At 42.9% G+C, this 21,394-nt stretch overlaps 1 protein-coding gene across 2 annotated transcripts in view; it reads right to left on the bottom strand.

The window, feature by feature from the left end:
* LOC123514821 (ras-related protein Rab-39B-like) overlaps positions 1-11,288 on the bottom strand; it is a 48,734-nt gene extending 37,446 nt beyond the window's left edge. For both annotated transcript variants that reach the window (XM_045273040.1, XM_045273041.1), the window contains exons 1-3: positions 11,083-11,288; positions 4,631-4,740; positions 4,050-4,206 (exon numbers count right to left, since the gene is read on the bottom strand). In XM_045273040.1, coding sequence (XP_045128975.1) covers positions 4,050-4,206; positions 4,631-4,740; positions 11,083-11,190 — 375 coding nt within the window. In that variant the 5' untranslated portion in view covers positions 11,191-11,288. The remainder of the gene's footprint in view (positions 1-4,049; positions 4,207-4,630; positions 4,741-11,082) is intronic.
* Positions 11,289-21,394: the final 10,106 nt, after the last annotated feature.

The following is a 21,394-nucleotide window of genomic DNA, read 5'->3' as shown; positions in this document are numbered from 1 at the left end:
TCGAGATCTGACTTCTCCCAATTTATCCAGATATTGAGTGTCGCACAAATCTAGGAGCGTCTCCCTTGACCTCATTGCTCCCTGACTGGTGGTGGAGAGAAGTAACCAGTCGTCTAAGTAGCGGATCAAACGAATCCCTTGTTGGTGTAAATCCGCTGAAACCAGAGCCATCACTCTCGTGAAAACCTGAGGTGCCGTTGACAGTCCGAAGCAGAGAGTTCTGAACTGAAAAACTTGCCCCTGCCAGGTGAATCGAAGGTACTTCCTGCTCCCCTGATGGATGGGAATCTGAAGGTAGGCATCCCGCAGGTCGACTGACAGCATCCAGTCCTCCTTTCGGATGGCCAACATCACCGATGCACTTGTCTCCATCCGGAATCTGGTTTTGCGGATGTACTGGTTGAGGGTGGAGAGATCGATAATGGAGCAAAACCCGGCTGTAAGTTTGGGCACCACGAAGACTCTGCTGTAGAACCCTAGGCCAGCAGTTGCCTGTTCTATCGCCCCTTTTTGTATAAGGGATTGTATCCCCTGTTCTAAAGCCTTGCCTTTCACCGAGTTGGGAGAAAAACTCCCAAATTGTATTGGGAACCTTGAAAGCGGAAGTTGACTGACAAAGGGGATGTGGTAACCATCTCTGAGGACATCCACTACCCATGGTTTGGCTCCCTTCTCTTGCCACTTTTCCCAACTCTGTGAAAGGCATGCTGCTACCTGGGAGGTCAAGGGAAGAGGCTCCTACTTTCGAAAACCCTTCTTGCCTTGGGCCGAAGAATTATGGTCCTTGTGTGGATGAGAAGACAAGACAGGACCTTCTGGCTTCTTAAAAGGATAGGCCTGTACCCAGACGTAGAGGGTTTAGTCGCCGGAGGTCTGACCAGGGGTGACTCAACCTGCTGAGGCCTCTTCTTGAGTGCTGCAGCGGCAACTTCGTGAAAGGATTTGGTAGAGAAGGCATCAGCATTCTTCCTAGCCTGGGTCACCTTGTCCTCCTCAAACAGGAAAGCCGAGTCCACTGGTGACTACATGAGGATACATTTATCCGAAATGGAGAATAAAGAGGGGAGATTCATCAACACAGCTTGTCTCCTGAAGGTCAATGGGTTAACCGAAACTGTAGTGGTCTCTTTCGAAGCAGTCTGCATAGCCTGTTGCATGCTAGAGACTGCTTGTGCCATCAAGGTATGCTTATTAGATACAAAATCTCCCAGTTTAACCAGTCTTGAGACTGCCCCAAACATCCAGAACTGGAAGTTCTGCACTTCTCTTATGCCACGTACTGCTTCCTCTAAGTGGAGTAAGTCGGTGGTAGACATGTTAGGGCAGATATCTGACGCATTTCTGGGCAGGAAGTGAGCGAGGAAGGGTTAACCACAGCACCCTTTCCCTTTGAGTCATCATCACTGACCACATACCACTTTCTCTTTGGCCTGCGTGTATAAGGTAGGGCGGCTGTGTTGCCATCGCGCAAACGATCAGCAACCCACTGATCCATGAGGCGGGCTGAATTCGTCAAGCGAAAGGGTATAAAGGTGTCTCTCTCTTGCAGTAACACAAAGTCTTCCTGTCCTGGCCCAGGTGCACAGTTGTGTCGTGTCTCACGAACACCTTTGGCCTCACTAAACTGGTCATAGATAAAGTTTGCCAGCTTTAAGAAGTCTGAGGGCTCACTCACCGTGTATTGTTCCTCCTCTTCAGATGTTTGGTATAAGCCTTCATGGGTGGTGTGCTGAGGGTCGCAAGTCTGATGCAAGGGGTCTGGATCATCATCCAAGCGACTGGCAGGAGGGTGCGGGCACACCGACTCACCTACGTTGGGATGCCACGGAGCCACTGAACCCTGGGCAGCCCAGTTTCCTTCCTCCAAGGCTGGAAGGGTGGAATGGGTGGGCACTGATCGTATGTTATGGCAGGAACCCATAAGACAGTTGGTCGAAGCTTGCCCATCTACCGAACAGTGAGGAGCGTGGGTAACTTGGACCGCTGCTACCTCAACTGATCTCTCCCGTACTGGTGGTGTGGCTGAAGCCTGTCCGCAGTCGCAACAGGGCGGGTGAAGTTGCGTGGTAACATGGACCAGACTCGCAATGACACCTCTGTCACTAGATGAGCACTCAGCTCGTGAGCGCTTAATTCGTCCTGTAAGATCCTTAGCCACTCTCTTGGCTTTCTTGGCAGGAGAAGATGCGATATCGTCTCCCAGACGGCTGTCGTTCACACGAAACTTACTACCCAGTGAGATGTCAGTCGTAACCTGTACAGGAACACCGTCATGGTAGCTACCTGAACCCTGAAACCCTAAGCATTCAGCACTAGGGGAATGGGAAAGTCCTGTATAACCCACTGGTGACTGTCCCTCACCGACCGACCCGACTTGTCTCACCAGCATGAGTTCTCTGTAGCCAGGGGTGGGTGGGGTGCCGGACATGACCGCAGTCACCAGTGGGGGAGCTGCAACTGAAAGATAGTTAGGAACTGCCTCCTCAACTACCTCTTTAACAACCTCTCTGAGGGTGGTAGGCTTGTTAACACCAGCCATACCAAGAAAGTTAGTGAACTGAGACATCATATTCAGCATATGAGACATCTGTGTATGGAAATTCTGGGCAGGAGGCCCTACCTGAGAGGCTGACGGCCCTGGGTCCATGCTGGAAGGTGACAAAACCACAGAATCATCTAGAACTTCACCTCCTACCTCGGAATCCACAAACCCAGGGGAAGAGCAAGACGAGTGTAATGCAGAAGAACACTTCTTGCTGTAAGACTTGCGTTTAGCCTCCAGTTGACGTTGGTGTTTGCAAGCCTTTAGCAGCGTCTCGTTGTCCCACGTCTGACACTCCTCACACCTGTTGTCAAGAGCACAAACCAGGCCCCTACACTTCACACAGAGATTGTGGGGGTCCAGAGAAGCACAACTTATCTGCCTGTTGCAATCCTTGCCCTTGCAAGTCCTGCGTGTACGCTGGGGGGGGTGAAGGATCCACAGTCGGCCCATCACTGCTCAAAGTAGACATGCTGCACCAAAAGCCAGTCAGTAGGAGCACCAGGGTCAGAGGTCCAGTCCTCACGGACGCAGAAAAAGCAATGGAGCGGTTGCTGAGCAGGTAGTGGGGGTGGGTGGAGGAAGGGGGGTATGAGGGCTTCCCATTTTCTATGAACCCTACCTCCTTTTCCTCCACTATGAGGAAGTTTCAGGGGGTTCTTATATATTCTGCATCAGGGAAAAAGAGTCAACCTCTCTTCCTAGTCATGTGAAACAGGGGTGTGCAACAAATACCAATCTTGATGTAAGGACACTGATTATAACTACTGTTAATGTGTACTAAAGGTACTGAATAACACTCATTTGTGCGAAAGCATAGGAATTTTCACTGTTAAAACAATCATGACTATAATATACGTAATTCCTTTACGTGAAGAAAACTTAGTTTGAGATTACACTCCCTGGATGTAAACAAAAGCAACAGTCCCCTTCAGCTTCAAGCGTGTACTCCCAGACTTCATCAACATCATCTTAGTACATAATCTATCCAAAAAACACCATACCATGGACACCAACATAACAGAAGTCAAGCTGAAGAGGTGGATAGTTCCAACATTGAAGGTTTCAGCTATATATGATTTTGGCTGCATACTAATGAATTCTTTAAAGATAATAGGGAGCAGATTTGGGTTAGACTGTGCCAAGTGAAACATCTTCATTATTGGGAGTTGCAGGAAACACCAGTATAATGTATGAATAGCATTTGACTATAAGCACCCTTGCACAACTGAACCAGCACTTATGAGTGTAGCAAATGTTTCAAATATAGCTACACTTGCAGATATATATACATATTAATATCAACTTGACATTTGATTATCTAGTCATTGCCCCAAAATAGTATTCTAAATGTTCTACCATTCTGTTCAGAAGAGAGTAGTCCACAACCATAAATCAAATCTGCTGGTGACCATTGGCAACTAAGACTTAGTGGATGTCCTCATCATCCCTAGTTTAGATGTCATGCACATAATATGTGCTAAAGGCAGATTAATTCAATACTAACCTTAGTCCCAACCAGAATGAAGACAGCTTTGTGTGGTTCAATGTGTCTCTTTGCCTCCATAATCCACATAGGGACATGTTCCAGAGACTTCTTGTTGCATACGTCAAACACCACCAGAGCCCCCACAGAGTTGCGGTAGTAAGTACGTGTGATAGACCTGTACAGGAAAAGCAAATGTTGTCCTTTCAGGAAGAAAGAATTAAGTGTATACTTAAGCAGTACAAAGAATGATCAGCATATTCCATCCTCCATAACCTATTACTTCTCCATACACTCAGCATGACAATGCCAAATAACCAGTCATGTGGTATGTATAATGAAATTAATGATTTTGAAAGCTGAGAAGACATCATGCAGAGCACAATGGTGTGCTTGGTAGCCATTCTTCAGCATAACTTCCACAGCAATGAAAGGACCAAGGAATTGTGTATGGAGTCACAAAGGGAAAATTATAAAAGATACTGGAATCATAACTCAGAAGTAAGTTTTATTTCTTTCCTAAATATCAGATAATTTTTGGTTCTCCCTCATACAGCACAAAATGAGGAACACTTAATTAAAACCAAAACAAGGATTCTTACCTAAACCTTTCCTGGCCAGCTGTATCCCAGAGCTGCAGTTTTATTCGTGTACCATCAGACACCTCTATAAGTCGTGCAAAGAAATCCACACCAACAGTGGGATCAGAAATCTGCAACAAAAGATCAATCATCAGTACTAAATTATTTATATTATCATAAGCAATTCATAGTAATCAAAGGTATCATGACTTCTGGTGCACAGTCTAAGCAGCCAAATGTCTGTAGTGTAATTTGGTTTACAAGAATTTTTTTAAAAGCCCATTAATCTGATAAGCAAGGGACCAGAGTGTGTCACATAGTTAGTTTCTTTGAATTATCAGGCTGTACCCTTGAAAACACCACTATGCCAGGACCTCCATATAACAATTTCTAGTTTCATATAACCAACAATTTTATGACATGGTTTAAGTATCTCTGGTAGGACATGTAGTAAATTGATTGATATTCTACATAATTTGTCGCTAATGGAAAACAGGAGTTTCTCGGTGGGGAAGCATTAACTCAAGTAATGTGTGCTGCAGAAGAGATCGGAAGTCGACAAAATCATGTAAAAAAAAGAAATCTTTGAAAATACATAAATTTCACATTTAATGGTGACAGTAACAGAGGCTGCCAAAGTGTTGATGTGTTTTCTTGTTTCTTTTTATGCAAGAGGGAAACTAGCCAAGGGCAACAGAAAAGAGAGAGAGAGAGAGAGAGAGAGAGAGAGAGAGAGAGAGAGAGAGAGAGAGAGAGAGAGAGAGAGAGAGAGAGAGAGAGAGAGAGAGAGAGAGCCATTCCAAATGCACATTCCCTAAAAAAATGGAAAGTATTAGCCAAAAGACAAGGACAAAGGTCTTGAAACCTCCCTCTTAAAAGAAGTCAAGTCACAGGAAAATGGAAATACAAAAGCAGGCAGGGAGTTCCAGAGTTTACCAGAGAAAGGTGTGAATGATTGATAATACTGGTTAACTCTTGTATTAGAGTTGGACAGAATAGGGATGAGAGGAAGGAGAAAGCCTTGTGCAGCGAGGCCGCAGGAGGAGGGGATGCTTGCAGTTAGCATGAAAATAGCAATAAAAGATAGAAAGAGATGTAACATTTCGGCGGTGAGAAAGAGGATCAAGATAGACAGACAGAGAATGGGAGTTGATGAGACAAAAAGCTTTTGATTCCATCCTATCTAATGAAACTGTGGGAGTGGAACCCCCTAAATATGCAAAGAGTACTCCATACAAGGACAGATAAGGCCCTTGTACAGAGTTAGCAGTTGGAGGGGCAAGAAAAACTGGTGGAGATGCCTCAAAATGCTTAAATTCCAAGAAGCTGCTTTAGCAAGAGATAAGACGTGAAGTTTCCAATTAAGATTATGAGTAAAGGACAGAATGAGGATATTCAATGTGGAAGAGAGAGACAGTTGAGTGTCATTGAAGAAGAGGGGATAGTTGTCTGGAAGGTTATGTCAAGTTGATAGATGGAGGAATTGAGTTTTTGAGGCATTGAACACTAATCAGTTTTTCTGCCCCAATTAGAAATCTTAGAAAGATCAGAAGTCAGGCATTCTGAGGCATCTCTGCATGATCTGTGGATTTCCTGAAGGGTTGGTAGTCTCTGAAAGAACATGGAAAGATGTCAGGTGGTATCATCAGTGTAGGAGTGGATAAGGCAGGAAATTTGGTTAAGATCATTAATAATAGAAAGACAGTGGGTGACAGGACAGAACTCTGAGAAACACCACTATTAATAGATTTTGGAGAAGAACAGTGGCCATCTACCATGGCTGCAATAGAACAGTCAGAAAGGAAACTTGAAATAAAGTTGCAGAGAGAAGGATTGAAATCAAAGCTTTGTGCCTAACTCTATCAAAAGCTTATAATATGTCTAACACGACAGCAAAATTTTCATCAAAATCTCTAAAAGAAGATGATCAAGACTTAGTAAAGAATGCCAGAGGATCACCAGTAGAGCAACCTTGACGGAAGCCCACTGGCAATTAGATAGATCGTGAAGTGACAGATGTTTAAGAATCTTCCTATTGAGGATAGATTAAAAAACTTTAGACAACCAATAGATTAAAACTATAGGATGGTAGTCCTATACCTTTAATCTCTTGCCTGTCTAGTTTTTTAATCTATCCTCAATAGGAAGATTGGTAGTCCTAAAGCTTTAATCTCTTGCTTGTCTAAAGTTTTTTTAATTTATCCTTAATAAGAAGATTCTTAAACATGTCACTTCACAATCTTCCATCTGATTGGTGAGCAGCATTGCCAATGATTCGCTACAATGATTAGTTTTGTGTAGTAAGCTTTTATTTAACCCTAATTATATATTTGTCAGGAGCTACGCTAAGTCTACTTGTAGTGCAAAAGGATTGAAGTCTGCTAAGGAATGTTATGAGGTTAGAAGCTGTGTCTAGGTTTGGATGTGTGGATGCTAGGGCTATGGAGTCGGAGTCAGAGTCAGAAGGAACATTGTGTTGCTGGAGTTGGAGGCAGTAAAAATGGCCTTACTTTGACTCCAATCTCAACATAAATTACAGACTATGAAAAAAAATCTCACTTTATAAACAAACTGCAAACTTTTTATTTCTACGCAATAAAATACAAATCATGATTCAGTGCTGCAATCTGTCAGCAGAATGATGAGCAAAAGACTTCGGCAGTGATGGTTAATTCCCCCTGAACAAGTCAGCAGCAGTAAATACTACAGTCAGCATCTCTTTACATGGTCATGTGCTAAACAACATATACTTTGACAGATAGAAATGGCAAAACTATGAGACAGAATGAGACAGGTTTGTCATGGATACTTATAGACTAACTTTCATTTACTCAGTAATGGGATATCCTTTTCATTTTTCCATTACCATCAAATAATTGTGGAAAAACCTTGTGATCATTCCTTGTGAAACGTCACTTTACGCTTGGCAAAGTGTGTTCTAATATTGGAAGTATAGAAGTGTCTTTGCTTCCCAGCCTCACTTTCATGATGGCCCAAAGATTCTTGGACTGTAAAACAGTAATAATATCTAATGTTTCCATTAGACCTAAAATAATGGTCAAGTTAACACTTTTTACAAAATCATTTTCCACAAGTTAGGCATCAACTCGCTTGTAAACAAGTTGAGTATTCAAAGTTGGGTACACGAGAAATCAAGGGGTTGGAGTCAGAGTCAGATGTTTTGGGCACCTACTCCAAAGCCCTGATACATGCTAGTGTAGTGTCATCTGCATGAGAAGCTATGGTCAATTTTCAGTTTCACCCAACCAATCACTGTCTCATGTTGCTTATGTTTTTTTTTTCTGATGAGCCATGTAGTGACATGTAACTTAATCTAACCTTAATCTAATGATACACAAAAAATGTGATGGCAAAATAAAGCCTACTACATGAAACAAATCAATGTAGCCAATAACTGGCTCTCTTCTACCACTACTTTCACGCCAACTGTATTTCTGATCTTGCTAACTGCAAGATCATTCTCACTGCACACGATTTTCTTCTTCCTCTCATCCTTATTCTGGCCCCATCTCTAATGTAAGAGTTAACCAGTACTCTCAATCATTCATACCTTTCTCTGCTAATCTGTAGAACTCACTGCCTACTTTTACATTTCCATCTTCCTATGATTTGACATAATTTTGGAAGATTTCAAAACATTTATCATTTCCCTCTGGCTAACTCTCATGGATCTGTATGGAGACTGGCATTCTAAATGGGCCTTTTTTGTTCTTATCTTTCTGTTGCCCATGACCAGCTTTCCCCTCTTACATAAAAAAATGGCTATGCTGTTTACCGGTGACAACAACGCTTGTGGCAACTGCAGCAACAACAGCTGCCACTGTCAAAGGTGTAATCTATGTGTTTTCAGAGATTTTTGGTGTGTTTTTGTTAATTCCCAACCTTTTCTGCAATATCTAATGTTCTCTCACCCAAAAAGTCCAATTTTCCACAGGTCCTTAAAGATCATTGGGGATGAGAGGTAGATAGCCACAAGTTGAAAAGAGTCATAAGTTAAAAACTATCCATTAGTGAAGGATATCACAAAAAATCAATCATGTAACTACATGTCTCACTAGAGAAACATCAGCAACATGAGAAAATCAGTGGATGCATGAAACCAGAAATTGTCCAAAGTTATTTGGAGATTCTAGCATGGTGACATTTTCAGGGGTACGTCCTGATAATCCAACACACTCCTGGTCTCCTGCTTGTCAGATTCTGTGAAGCAGCCATCTTAGCAGTAAGAGTGTCTGTCATAATTCCAATAAGAAATGGTAGACAGGTGTCTGGGAATGGAAAAATTAATTCTACACTGATTCCTAAGGGGAAAACAGCTTTAGGAATTAATTAAGTTTGGTAACCATGATTTCACTATAGTATATAATTATTCTCCAAAGTAATCCTTATACTGAAAATTCCCAAACTTGCATAGGTACTTGACTGATAAACCTATCTTTAATTCAAGGCCTCTGGTTACCTCTTGATCATGTTACTGACTGCCAATACAAGGGGTTGTAGCCAGAAGAGATAAGATACATACCAGGTAGCAGAGCATCAATGTAGCTACTATAATTTCTAGCTAAATGAAAAGAAATAGCTTAAACTTTCATTCACACAACCAGATTAATATAAGTGTGACAAAGAACTGTTACAAATTAAGATAATTATTCTACAGATGTTAATGATCACTTTTAGGGAAGTGGACATACACTGCACACTTTATAATTTTTCTCATTAATATAATTTTTGGTGCTAGAAAATCTGAAAAATGTGACTTTTATAATAAATGTTCATTTAAAATGTTCTCAGATACAAACTACATAGATGTGAGATCTTTCTTTACCTTAGAGGAGGGAAATAGGACTAGAAATCATGGCAGGAAGATTAGAAAGCAAGGCTGCAGGTTAGATATAAGAAAATATTTCTTTAGTCATAGGGTGGTAGACTTCTGGAATGCACTGCCAGAGACGGTTGTAAATAGCACTAGTTTGACAATGTTTAAAAACAGATTAGATAAGCACTTAAATTTATTAGATTTATAATTATGTATAGCACTGCATGATAGTTTTTATAAGAAATTTACTATAGTTAAACAAGACATGATCCCCATGTATGGGGACCACAAATTGTAGAGGATTTCGCTGCAGGACTTAGCCCTGTTAATGGGCCAAATATTTAGAATTAGTATATAATGTATTGTGTACTTGTAAGTGTATCTTTAAGTACTGATGACGAGGTCACTGTGCGACTGATACAGAATAACCTAGATGGGCCCTGGTGGCCCTTTGTTATCCTATTATTTATGTTATGTTATGTTATATGTTATTTCCACACTTGGAGACTGAAAAAAAAATCTGAAAAAAAGTCATGTCAAAAAGAAAGGTTATGCCTTTGAGGCATATGTATAACAAACCTACACTAAACTGACCAAACTAAGTCAAACCCACAAACAATGATGGCCCCTGATCCAGTAATAATAATGTAACTGATGGAGCTGGCAGTCAAGGTTGTCATGTCATGACATACTATAGGACGACACATTCCCACATCACCACCTCAGTGTCACCATCCTCCTCTTAACTCATTCTCTAACACAATTCTTCACACTTCCTTTTCTCAGGAATAACAAGATCCTCAAGTATTTTCAGTTTCTGTGTCCTCATCTAATGCACAATGTCCAACAATGGCAATTTCATAGAGAGGAATTTCTCTACATGCAGCAATGTTGCCATTACTAAGCGAGGGAGAGAGACGTGAATTGTAAAAATCTTTCTGCTGCCTGGACTTTAGAAAGAAGTTTCACTAATTAATTGCTTTTTAGGACATGAGAGATAAATCACATTTACTAACTCATAAAACAATAATATATCAAAGTCATATGTAGTCCCTGTGAGGCCCACCAACACCTTTAAATTAAACAGACAAAACTAATTTCAAAGTAAAATAACACATGGGCTCTATTATGCCCATGGCATCAGCTACATATCACTTCACTCATGTTGTGCTGGCAACACTAGACCTTGAATCTGATCCAGAATTACAACAAAAGTTTTGAGTTACAAGTTCTTCATGGTCATAACTACTCAGGCGTATTTAACACTAATTGAATATGGAGGAAAAGGGGGAGGTCCAACCCTGCAGTTTTACCGAATATACAGCTAGATAAGATTTCCATATACGCATTAGCCCCACACAGGTGATAATTTATGAGCACTTTAATCCTGGAGAATGTCGAGTGGGGACCTGACTACCTGCTGCTCAGGACGTGATTCATGCCCCTCGTGACACTTCCGTCGGCCTTATTACCCTTGTATAGGCACACCCCAGCAAAGACACACGTACATGGGAGGTACACTGGGCACAAACACACACACTCTGTAGGTGACAAGCGTCAGAAGCAGGCCAGGAACTTACGTTCCACCTGAAGTCACCTGGAAACACAGCCCTCCATCACAGCCACCACCACCCACCTCAAAGAACTTCCCGTCTGTAAAATACTTCAGTAAGGAACTTTTGCCGACCGTCGAGTCTCCTATGAGTATTAATCGGAACTGGTAGTCGAATATGGGTTCCACCATGACTAAATATCTTGCAAGGAATGTCTAAGTGTGCAGCAACAGCAGTAAGTCCCTGGCCGCGCAGTTATTGTTTTGACTCATCAGCTGACTGTAAACATTCCAACACTTACGCCTCCCCTTCCAAGGCCACCTATTTATTACTTCTTTTATATATTTTTTTTGTAAATTCACGTATATTGATTTCTTTTGATTCACAAAAAAATATTTGATAATCTCTCAGCATCATTTATTAGTTTTAAATGTCTAGAGTAAATTTTTATGAAGACTTATGATTCTTGAGATGAAAATTTACGCCGAGATGCAGCTCCCGAAGAAAAAAAAAAAAAAAAAAAACGTACATAAACAAATCAGAGTTAAAATCCTTAAACAAAGCTCTGTGATCATTTGATGTATTTACCTCTCTACATAGATTTTAAACTAATGATTCTTACGCAACACAACATATGGTACCGTAGCATAAACTACTATACCAAACACATGGAGTTTACTATCATATTTTATTATATGGAAAGCCTCTGCATCTGAGACTAGGCTGCGTACTCTGAGTGAAAATGTGATGTCAGTGACCAAAAAACATAATAATTAGTCTTCATAAGTGACCCAGAGATATCCAAATGGCCTGCCTCAGCATGCGATAATGTATCACCCAGCTTATCCCAGAATGAACAAGAAATAGATTCTGGAGTACAATAAAGTGGGGCGGTATGACGGGCGAGGAGGAGGAGGAGCAAAGGAGGGAGGAGGAAAAATTAACATAAGCACGGCAGGCGCAGGTCAAGGAAAGAGCGGGAGCGCAGGTCACGTGGTGTCCTGCGCTCACCAAAACTCGGGGACCTGCGCGAGGCTCCAGCAGACGAGCTCTAAAAATGGCAGAGAGAGGTGTGGGCAGGAGGATCACGATAGAATATAACCATGAGGACACTGACAACTCGGGTGGATGCTGTCTCAGTACTATTAACAACTCGCTACCGGAACTCGGTCGTTGGTAAGTAGGAAACAGTTGTCAATATATATTTTTGTGCCTTTTTTCTCTCGTTTGGGAAATCAATAGAGTAAGAGGAGGAGGAGGAGGTGGTGGCGGCGGTGGCGGCGGTAGCGGAGAGATGTGAAAGACAGCATCAATTGATCTGTGGACCATTCTTGGACGTGTATGAAATGATTTGTTTGATGTGTTTGCCACTATGTAGCTTTTCCCCTTCACTTCCGCATGTCGCGCTCCCTTCGTCAAGACTTATAACGAAGAGGGAAGAACAAGTAAACTTTCATCCTAAGAGCGAGCGAGATTGGAGTGTTTTGCCAAGTTTCAAATAAGCCTGGCTGAAGGGGGAGGACAAACGCTCCACACAACATTTTTCTTTCCTTCATCCTGCAGTAGAATGAAAATTTAATGAACACTTAAAAGAAGTTGTTTACACACACACACACACACACACACACACACACACACACACACACTGAAAGACAAGTAGATGGAGTTACTTTACAAAGTGTGAGAGTACTGGCATCACTCCCTCCATAGCACACTATGTAGACACTGACACTCCCTCACACCACGACCCGGCAATACATGGATGGGAAACACTTGTCGAATATCGGAGGACTGTGGAGCAGTGTACTTTCATTGTAGTACTCGTATCGGTGCCGATGAGCGCTGAACAGTGCCAAACAGTAAGATACCATGCTTATGGTGACCGAAGGCCGATAATATGAAATGTTGCATGGCACCTCTTATTATATTTGAAAGAAAGAAGTGGGTTAAAACCTGAGAACGTGGAAGGCGAGTGTCAAGCGGTGGGTGAGATGCAGAAGAGAAGCGGAGACACAAGTGAACAGTGCCGTGCCGCTTTGCAGTGTACAGTGATGACAGATAGTGAGTGCTGCGGAGGATAATGGTAGCCTGTGTTGTCTTGCGCTGACTCGTGACGCTCATTCAGTAGCAGCAGCAGCTGCAGTAGTAGTAGTAGTAGTAGTAGTAGTAGTAGTGGTGCAATGAGTCACGAGTAGTAGTAGCAGTAGTAGTAGTAGTAGTGTAGTAGTAGTAGTAGTAGTAGTAATGGTGCAATGAGTCACGAGTAGTAGTGGTAGTAGTAGTAGTAGTAGTAGTAGTAGTAGTGGAAGTAGTGGTAGTAGTAGTAGTTGTTATTATTTTTGTTGTTGTTGTTGTAGTAACATCAACAGTAGCAGTAATTTCAAGATTTTATTAACCCGCCACATCCACTCCAGTGCCAAATAGATAGGTGCAAATACTGTCACTGGTGTTCGCCCGCGTCGTGATGCTGGAAAGTGACCAGATAAAGCAGTGCACGGGAAACAACCACGGGCAGTTCAAAGCAATGCCGTGAAATGTGCCTTCACAGTGCTTTTCCCTCGTGACAGACAGTGACATGCAATGCGTAACCAAAACAGAGTGCTGGGAAAGTGTCAGTTACTCGTCCCCTTGTCGGCTACAACTGTGACTTCAAGAGCAACGCTACCGCCACCCGTGCAAACACTGACGACAGCAACAACAGGTGATCAATGTTCCTGTAGGGGCGGGAAAGCGAGGGGCAGATTAGCAGAGGTGTGGCTCGCTTATACCATTCATTACGGTAACTTGTAGCTTAGATTAAGGTAGAGCGGTACAAGATAGGGCGGATTGGGAGTGGTTATGGTTCTGATAAGGCACGTTTGTAGTAGGAGAGGTTTTATATATATGACGGATATCAGACCAAGTTTTTTTGAGTATGCGGTAAGCTGTGGTTGAAGAGAAAATGTGTGTGTGTGTGTGTGTGTGTGTGTGTGTGTGTGTGTGTGTGTGTGTGTGTGTGTGTGTGAAGAGTTTTAGGACTTGTGAAAGTGTAAATTAAGACAGGGTAAGATAGCAATGATGGGCCAACGAATGTAGACTTTTTTTTGGTTCTTGCATATGAAGAAATTCAAAAGATAGATAAGATATGAACGAATGTAGAGTTAGTGATAATGTTCAGTTGGATGGAAGACTGTGTGATGGTGAATAGATAGTGATGATACAAAGTGAAAAGTAATTTTGTAAGTAAGATTAGTAAATGATCAAAAGTGATAAATGAAGAGTTTGTGAAAAGGTGAAGTTAGTTTAGGAAGCTTAATGAAGGCCAAGAAGGCAATACAAAATTCAAGGATGTGGAATTTAAAGTAAAGAAGAAGAAAGGGAAAGGGTAGATTAAAAAAAAGAAAAAAAAAGAAAAAGAATACGAAAACAGAGCATTAAATCGTAATATATATATATATATATATATATATATATATATATATATATATATATATATATATATATATATATCAATAGCGTAAAAGAACAAAAAATAAGATGCAAGCGTAAGAATTAATCAAGTATATAAAAAAAAAGTCATGGTTCAAGAATGATGAACTTTGATGATAAATTTAGAAAAATAAAGGCAAAGACAGAAGAATAATCTTTCACGGAAATAGCATAGGCGAATGATAAACTGATAATGACAAGAGGAAAAATAGTGTTAATTAGAAGCGTGTATCAGAGCAGGTCAGGGCTAAAGAATGAGGACTTTTTCAACGATATGGTTATGCAATGAGGAAGGTAAAGGGAGGATAAAAGAGCAATGATGCACGGAAATAGAACGGACAATAATAGACTGGTGATGTCAAGAAGAAAGGTAGGAACGTGTTAGAGCAGGTCATGGTACAGTGGCAGAGGAGAGGCACTCACTGAAGAGAACGAGTATAAATAGACATAACTGGGAAAGGTCAGGAGAGGTCGCTGAGGTCTTCTTGTTGAAGGTCATTAGCAAGGTACGGCAGGTCCGGGCAGGTGAAAGAGAGGAAGAGAAAGGTGTTTGATATTTTTCTTTGTTCGTCTGTCTGTCTGCCAGTTTGTCTCCTGTTTTTTTCTCCTGTGTCACTCTGTCTGTCTGTCTGTCTGTCTATCTGTCTATCTGTCTCTCTATCTGTCTGTCTGTCAGTTTGTCTTTCTCGTTTTTTCTCCTGTTTTTTTTCGTTTTATTGTTTTATTCATTTGTTTTCTTATTTGTTGATGTGTGTAAGTATTTGTTTTATTTTTATAGTTTATTAATTGTATGCTTAGTGTTTACTCAATTATTCTTTATTTATCTATTCATTTGCTCATCTATGCATTTCCCTGTTTATCCATCTGTTAACGCATTCATTTACTTGTTTTGTTACGCGTCTATAACATCTCATCAAACTTTTTACTAACTATTAACTTCTTGCCTTAAGCACTTCCTCCAGTCGTTTACTTTACTACTATTTCTATCTACCTATTCTACCTACTTATTTTCACCAACCAATTTATTAACTTCAGTATCATTTCTTTTATGGATTCCTTTGTTTATGTCTTCCTATTAATCGTCGGGTTAGTTTATATTAGGTAAGGTTAGATTAGGTTGAGTTTGATAAGGTTAAGTTAGTTTTGGTTTGCATAAATTAGGTAAGGTTAGGTTGGGTTGGGTTGGGTTATCATTTATTTCCTTGCCTGGCGGTGTGTTGCGGCGTGTACGAATCGCTGAGGGAGAGGCGTTTAATTAATATTAGTGGAGCCATAGAATACTTTTATGGCTGATTTGAGAGCCATTTTGTTAAAGTGAACGAGTTTTTAAATGGATGTGGTCCCAGTGGCAATAGTTGTGGTGGTGATGGTGGTGGAGGTGATGGTGGTGTTGATTGTGGTATGTGTAATAGTGGCGGTGGTAGTTGTCAGTTGTTATCAATGGTGGTGATAGTGATGAAGAGCAGCACCGGCTATAGTAGTAGTAGTAGTAGTAGTAGTAGTAGTAGTAGTAGTAGTGGTGGTGATGGTGGTGGTAGTTGCAGTAGTAGTGGTGATAGTGATGGATAGAAGTAGTAGTAGTAGTAGTAGTAGTAGTAGTAGTAGTAGTAGTGGTGGTACTGATGGATAGTAGTAGTAGTAGTAGTAGTAGTAGTAGTAGTAGTAGTAGCAGCAGCAGTAGTAGTAGTAGCAGTAGTAGTGGTGTTGGTGGTGGTGGTGGTGGTGGTGGTAACGCTGGTGGTGGTGGTGATGCTGGTCATGGTGGAGCGGCGCTGTTAGTGGGCATGCATACAAACAAATAAACATACAAACAAACAAACAAACAAACGTGCAAGTGAATGAAACTGGGGAACGAGATTACGAGGTGGACCACGAGGGAGGGAGGGAGAGAGGGAGAGAGGGAGGGAAAGGGAGAGGCAGAGAGAGGTAGGGAAAGGGAGAGGGAGAGGGAGTGGGAGAGGTGGGTTCAGGTATCGGAGATCAATGACTCATGTATCGGCGTGGTTCCTTATTTTGTTCCGGAGACCATGTTGTTCCTGGCTGATTGTTCCTTCCCACTACCCTTCCGCCCCCTCCCGCTCCCACTCCCCTCCACCCCACTCTCCTGCTGCTTCCCCCCCTCTTCCTTCTCCTCCATCATGCCACTCCATCTAAATCAAGTCCCTACTCCACATCAATCCTCCTCCTTCTCCTCCACATCACTTTTCCTCCTTCTCTCCATCTATACTGCTTGTTTCTTCCTCCATCCTCTCCTCTTCCTCATCTTCCTCGTCGTTACTCCTTGTTTTCACTTCCTCCTCCTCCTCCTCCTCCTCGTATTCATTTCTTACTTTCTTTTCTTTATGTTATATTTTCTTTTTTCTTATACTGATTCATCGCGTTCTTGTCTGACTTCCTATTGCGTGTCGCCTCTCGTGCTTAAAAAGTTTTCTTCTTCCTCATCCTTCCCTCCTTTTGTCTTTCGTTTTCTTTTTCTCGTTGTTGTTGTTGTTGCTGCTGTTGTTGTTGTTGCTTTCCTTCGTCTTTCTCTAGTTATTGTCTCTCTGCTTATTGTTATCATCACCATTACCATCTCTCTCTCTCTCTCTCTCTCTCTCTCTCTCTCTCTCTCTCTCTCTCTCTCTCTCTCTCTCTCTCTCACACACACACACACACACACACACACACCGGTAGGTCAGTAGTTAGAGCGCTGGCTTCACAAACCAGAGGACCGGGATTCGATTCCTCGGCCGGGTGGAGATATTTGGGTGTCTCTCCTTTCACGTGTAGCCCCTGTTCACCTAGCAGTGAGTAGGTACGGGATGTAAATCGAGGAGTTATGACCTTGTTGTCCCGGTGTGTGGTGTGTGCCTGGTCTCAGGCCTATCCGAAGATCGGAAATAATGAGCTCTGAGCTCGTTCCGTAGGGTAACGTCTGGCTGTCTCGTCAGAGATTGCAGCAGACCAAACAGTGAAACAGTGAAATACACACACACACACACACACACACACACACACACACACACACACACACACACACACACACACACACACACACATTCACTTTCACACTCAACACTCCACGCAGCATCTCCATTCTTCTCATCCTCTTCCATCCACCACCACTACCACCACGACCAGATCCTCATATCCCGGCACTTCACCACCACCACCACCACCACCACCACCAGCACCACCACCACCACATCACTGACTATAACATTCACTCACTCACCACCTCTTTTTTTTCACTACTACTAAACTCTTTTATCTCCTCCTCTTCCTCACAGTATAACATTTTCAACTTGCCATAACATTTAGTGAATAAGCATAGTAGGTGTTGTCCTATCAGCGACGACACACACACACACACACACACACACACACACACACACACACACACACACACACACACACACACACACAGAAACAAATGCTTGGCTACTCTCTAATTCCAAAACATTGAGTGTAAGCTGAATTTGCCTGTATCATGAGAGAGAGAGAGAGAGAGAGAGAGAGAGAGAGAGAGAGAGAGAGAGAGAGAGTGTGTGTAATATCTCTCTCTCTCTCTCTCTCTCTCTCTCTCTCTCTCTCTCTGTCTTCCCTTTCCTGTTCCTCTTCCTGTTCCTCTTCCTCCTCTCTTCTAGTCATCGTACTCCTCCTCTGCCTCCGCCTTCGCATCCTCCTCCTCCTCCGCCCTCACCTTCCCTCCCTCCTTAATTGGGCGTTTTGCCAAAGTGGGGCTTCTGCTGCGGGTGGGCGGGAGGATGGGTTGTCTTTTAAAGTTGTGGGCGTGAGAAGGGATGATGGGCGGGCGGCAGCGTTGGGCGGCTCGAGTAGAGAGGGTGTCGAGTTGAGAGGCTCCGAGAGAGAGAGAGAGAGAGAGAGAGAGAGAGAGAGAGAGAGAGAGAGAGAGCCATTCTAACCTAAGCACGCCATTGGAATTGCCTGAAGACTGGCTAGAGAGAGAGAGAGAGAGAGAGAGAGAGAGAGAGAGAGAGAGAGAGAGAAGGACAGCATCACCCTCTTTTCCTCCTCCTCCTCCTCCTCCTCCTCCTCCTCCTCCTCCTCCTCCTCCTCCTCCTCCTCCTCCTCCTCTTCCTCCTCCTCCTCCTCCGCTCATGACGCCGCAGGGGTGATGCTCAGTCCTTGGAAAGAAGAGCGGTGGGGTGACTGTGGACTTCGGGTGACGCTGCAGGGAACTTGTGGTGACGATACAGGAAGAGGAGGAGGAGGAGGAGGAGGAGGAGGAGGAGGAGGAGGAGGAGGAGGAAACAGTTTGGGGGGCGGGAAACTACGGGAACATTTTCAACCTGTCACTAAAGAGAGGGAGAGGAGAGAGAGCAGGTCAATGTGACACGTGAGGTAGCAGAGAGAGAGAGAGAGAGAGAGAGAGAGAGAGAGAGAGAGAGAGAGAGAGAGAGGGTGAGGAGAGTAGAGAAGAGGAAAGGTAAAGGAGGTATAGAGAAATGGTATTACTCCCACCTTCCCTCTCTCTCTCTCTCTCTCTCTCTCTCTCTGTGTGTGTGTGTGTGTGTGTGTGTGTGTGTGTGTTCAGCCGCTTGAGTGCGTCGGCCTTCCGGTTCACGAGAAATTAAAAGCAAAGAAAATAATGTAATAAAATGAGTGAGTGTGTTGTTATGCGTCGAGTACTAATTAATGGCGTGGCGGCGGCGGTGGTGGTGATGGTGGTGGTGGCTAGTTGTTGCTGTTGTTGTTGATCTTGCTGTTGTAATTAATGGTAATGGTAGTAGTTGTGGTGGTGGTGGTGGTGGTTGCTTACGGCTAAGAAGACATGGAAAATCAGACTCATGAATGCTTACGAAAGGAGGAAAAAGAGAGAAGAGAGAAAGGAGGAAGTGAAGTATACGGAGAAGAAAGCAGAGGAGGAAGAGAAATAACAGAATGGAAAATAAAGAAGAGAAGGAAATAGAGGAGGAAGGGGAATGACAGAAGAAATAGTAGACGGAATAAAAGGAGAAAGGGAAATAACTCAAACAAATTAAATAAAGAAGGGGAGAAAGGAAAGGGGAACACCAGCAGAAGAAAAACGAACACAAGACAGGAAAAGAGGAAGAAGAGGAATAACAGAAGGAAAAGGAAAACGACAACAGGTGGAAGAGGAAGAGAGGAAAAACATTAGATGATGAAGAAGAGGAATAGAAGAAAGATGAAGAAATAAAGAACAATATGAGAAAGGGAAATAAGATGAGGACGATAGTAGTAGTAGTAGTAGTTGTTGTAGTTGTAGTAATACTAGCTGTAGTTGTAATAGTAGTAGTAGTAGTAGGAGGAGGAGGAGGAGGAGGAGGAGGAGGAAGAGGAGGAGGAGGAAGGAGGAAAGTAAAAAAGTAAAATAAAAGAAAGTACATAGAACAGGAGAAGGAAGAGAACAGAAGGAAAGAAAAAGAGGAGGAAGAAAAAAATAGAAGATGAAGAAGTACATGAAAAAAAGAAGGTAAGATTTGGGATTAACAGGAGAACAGGAGGAGAAGAGGAGGATGAAGAGAAGAAAAAAAAGTAGAAGAAAAGAGTACAAGATGAAGAAGTTAAGAAAAAAGGAAAGGGAATAACAGAAGGAGAACAACAGGAGAAAGAGGAGGAGGAGGAGGAGGAGGAGGAGGAGGAGGGTCTGTGGGTTGAGGGGGAGGTGTAAGAGACAGTCTCCTGAGATCAATAAGTTGAATGGAACACGATTAAGAGATAGTGACGCAACCCCCTCTCCTCCTCCTCCTCCTCCTCCTCCTCCTCCTCCTGCTAGTAGAGAGAGGAACGAGGAAGAGAACGGAAACGAGAAATTGTGGAAAGAATAGAAAAAAAAGAGTGAACTGATGAGAGAGAGAGAGAGAGAGAGAGAGAGAGAGAGAGAGAGAGAGAGAGAGAGAGAGAGAGAGAGAGATGTAAAAAATAGGATGATGATTAAAGAAGAGGGAAGGAAAAGGAAGAAAATATTTAAATCACAAGAAAAGTAAGAGAATCATAAGAATGCTAAGAGGAAAGCAGGAAATTATTAGAAAAGGAGGAGGAGGAGGAGATAAGAAGAAGCAAAAAAAAAAGATAAGAAGGAGAATTAAAGATGCAAAAGGCACATAAATAAACGAAAGATGAAGGCAAGGAAGAGGGAATGAGAGAGAGAGAGAGAGAGAGAGAGAGAGAGAGAGAGAGAGTAGGAAAAAAGAAAGAAAGATAGAAGATGGTAATGACGATGATGTGCTAAGTTGCAAAAAGAAAAACTCGATAAGGGAGGAGAGGAGGAGAAACTGAGGCCGGAAAAAAGGCCGCACGAAGAAGTTGCGTCCAGGAAGGAGGAAAAAAAGAAAGTTGATAGAAAGTCTTCGTCAAATTGTTCCCCAAACGTTTAATTACAAGCGAAGGTCGGGAGCCATAATTGATGATGTCATTAAGATTTTTTACTTTTGGGGAGGGAATTGAAGCGGAAGTGTGTGTGTGTGTGTGTGTGTGTGTGTGTGTGTGTGTGTGTGTGTGTGTGTGTGTGTGTGTGTGTGTGTTGAAGAAATAAGAAATGACATGTGTGGAGGACACACAAACACACACACACACACACACACACACACACACACACACACACACACACACACACACACACACACACACTATTTGTTGACATTTGTTGACGGGACTCTAGGTAGTTCCGCAGGGGTGAGTGAGGTGGGGCGAGGGGCGGGGTGAGTGAGGCGGGGCACCCCAAGCTGACCGTGATGTTCCGCTTTAACCTCCCAGCCCTGCTCCCCGTCCTCGACCACAGCCCCGCCCCCGCCACCTCGCCGCCCCTTCCCTTACCCCATCCCGCCACCTCGCCGCCGCCACACAACTTTCTTTTCACCGTGTTTGGAGACTCTTGGAAGTTCCCGCCCGACGAGCACACACAGGAGGGAGAGCGAGGCCCCGGGCAGCCTCTCCTTCCTCTCCCTTCCACCTTGTACTCCA

This window comes from Portunus trituberculatus, chromosome 38, assembly GCF_017591435.1.
Source record: "Portunus trituberculatus isolate SZX2019 chromosome 38, ASM1759143v1, whole genome shotgun sequence".
NCBI classification, from domain to species: Eukaryota; Metazoa; Arthropoda; class Malacostraca; order Decapoda; family Portunidae; genus Portunus; species Portunus trituberculatus.
Note: the sequence above shows the minus strand (reverse complement) of the source record. Positions and strands in the feature narration are given on the sequence as shown.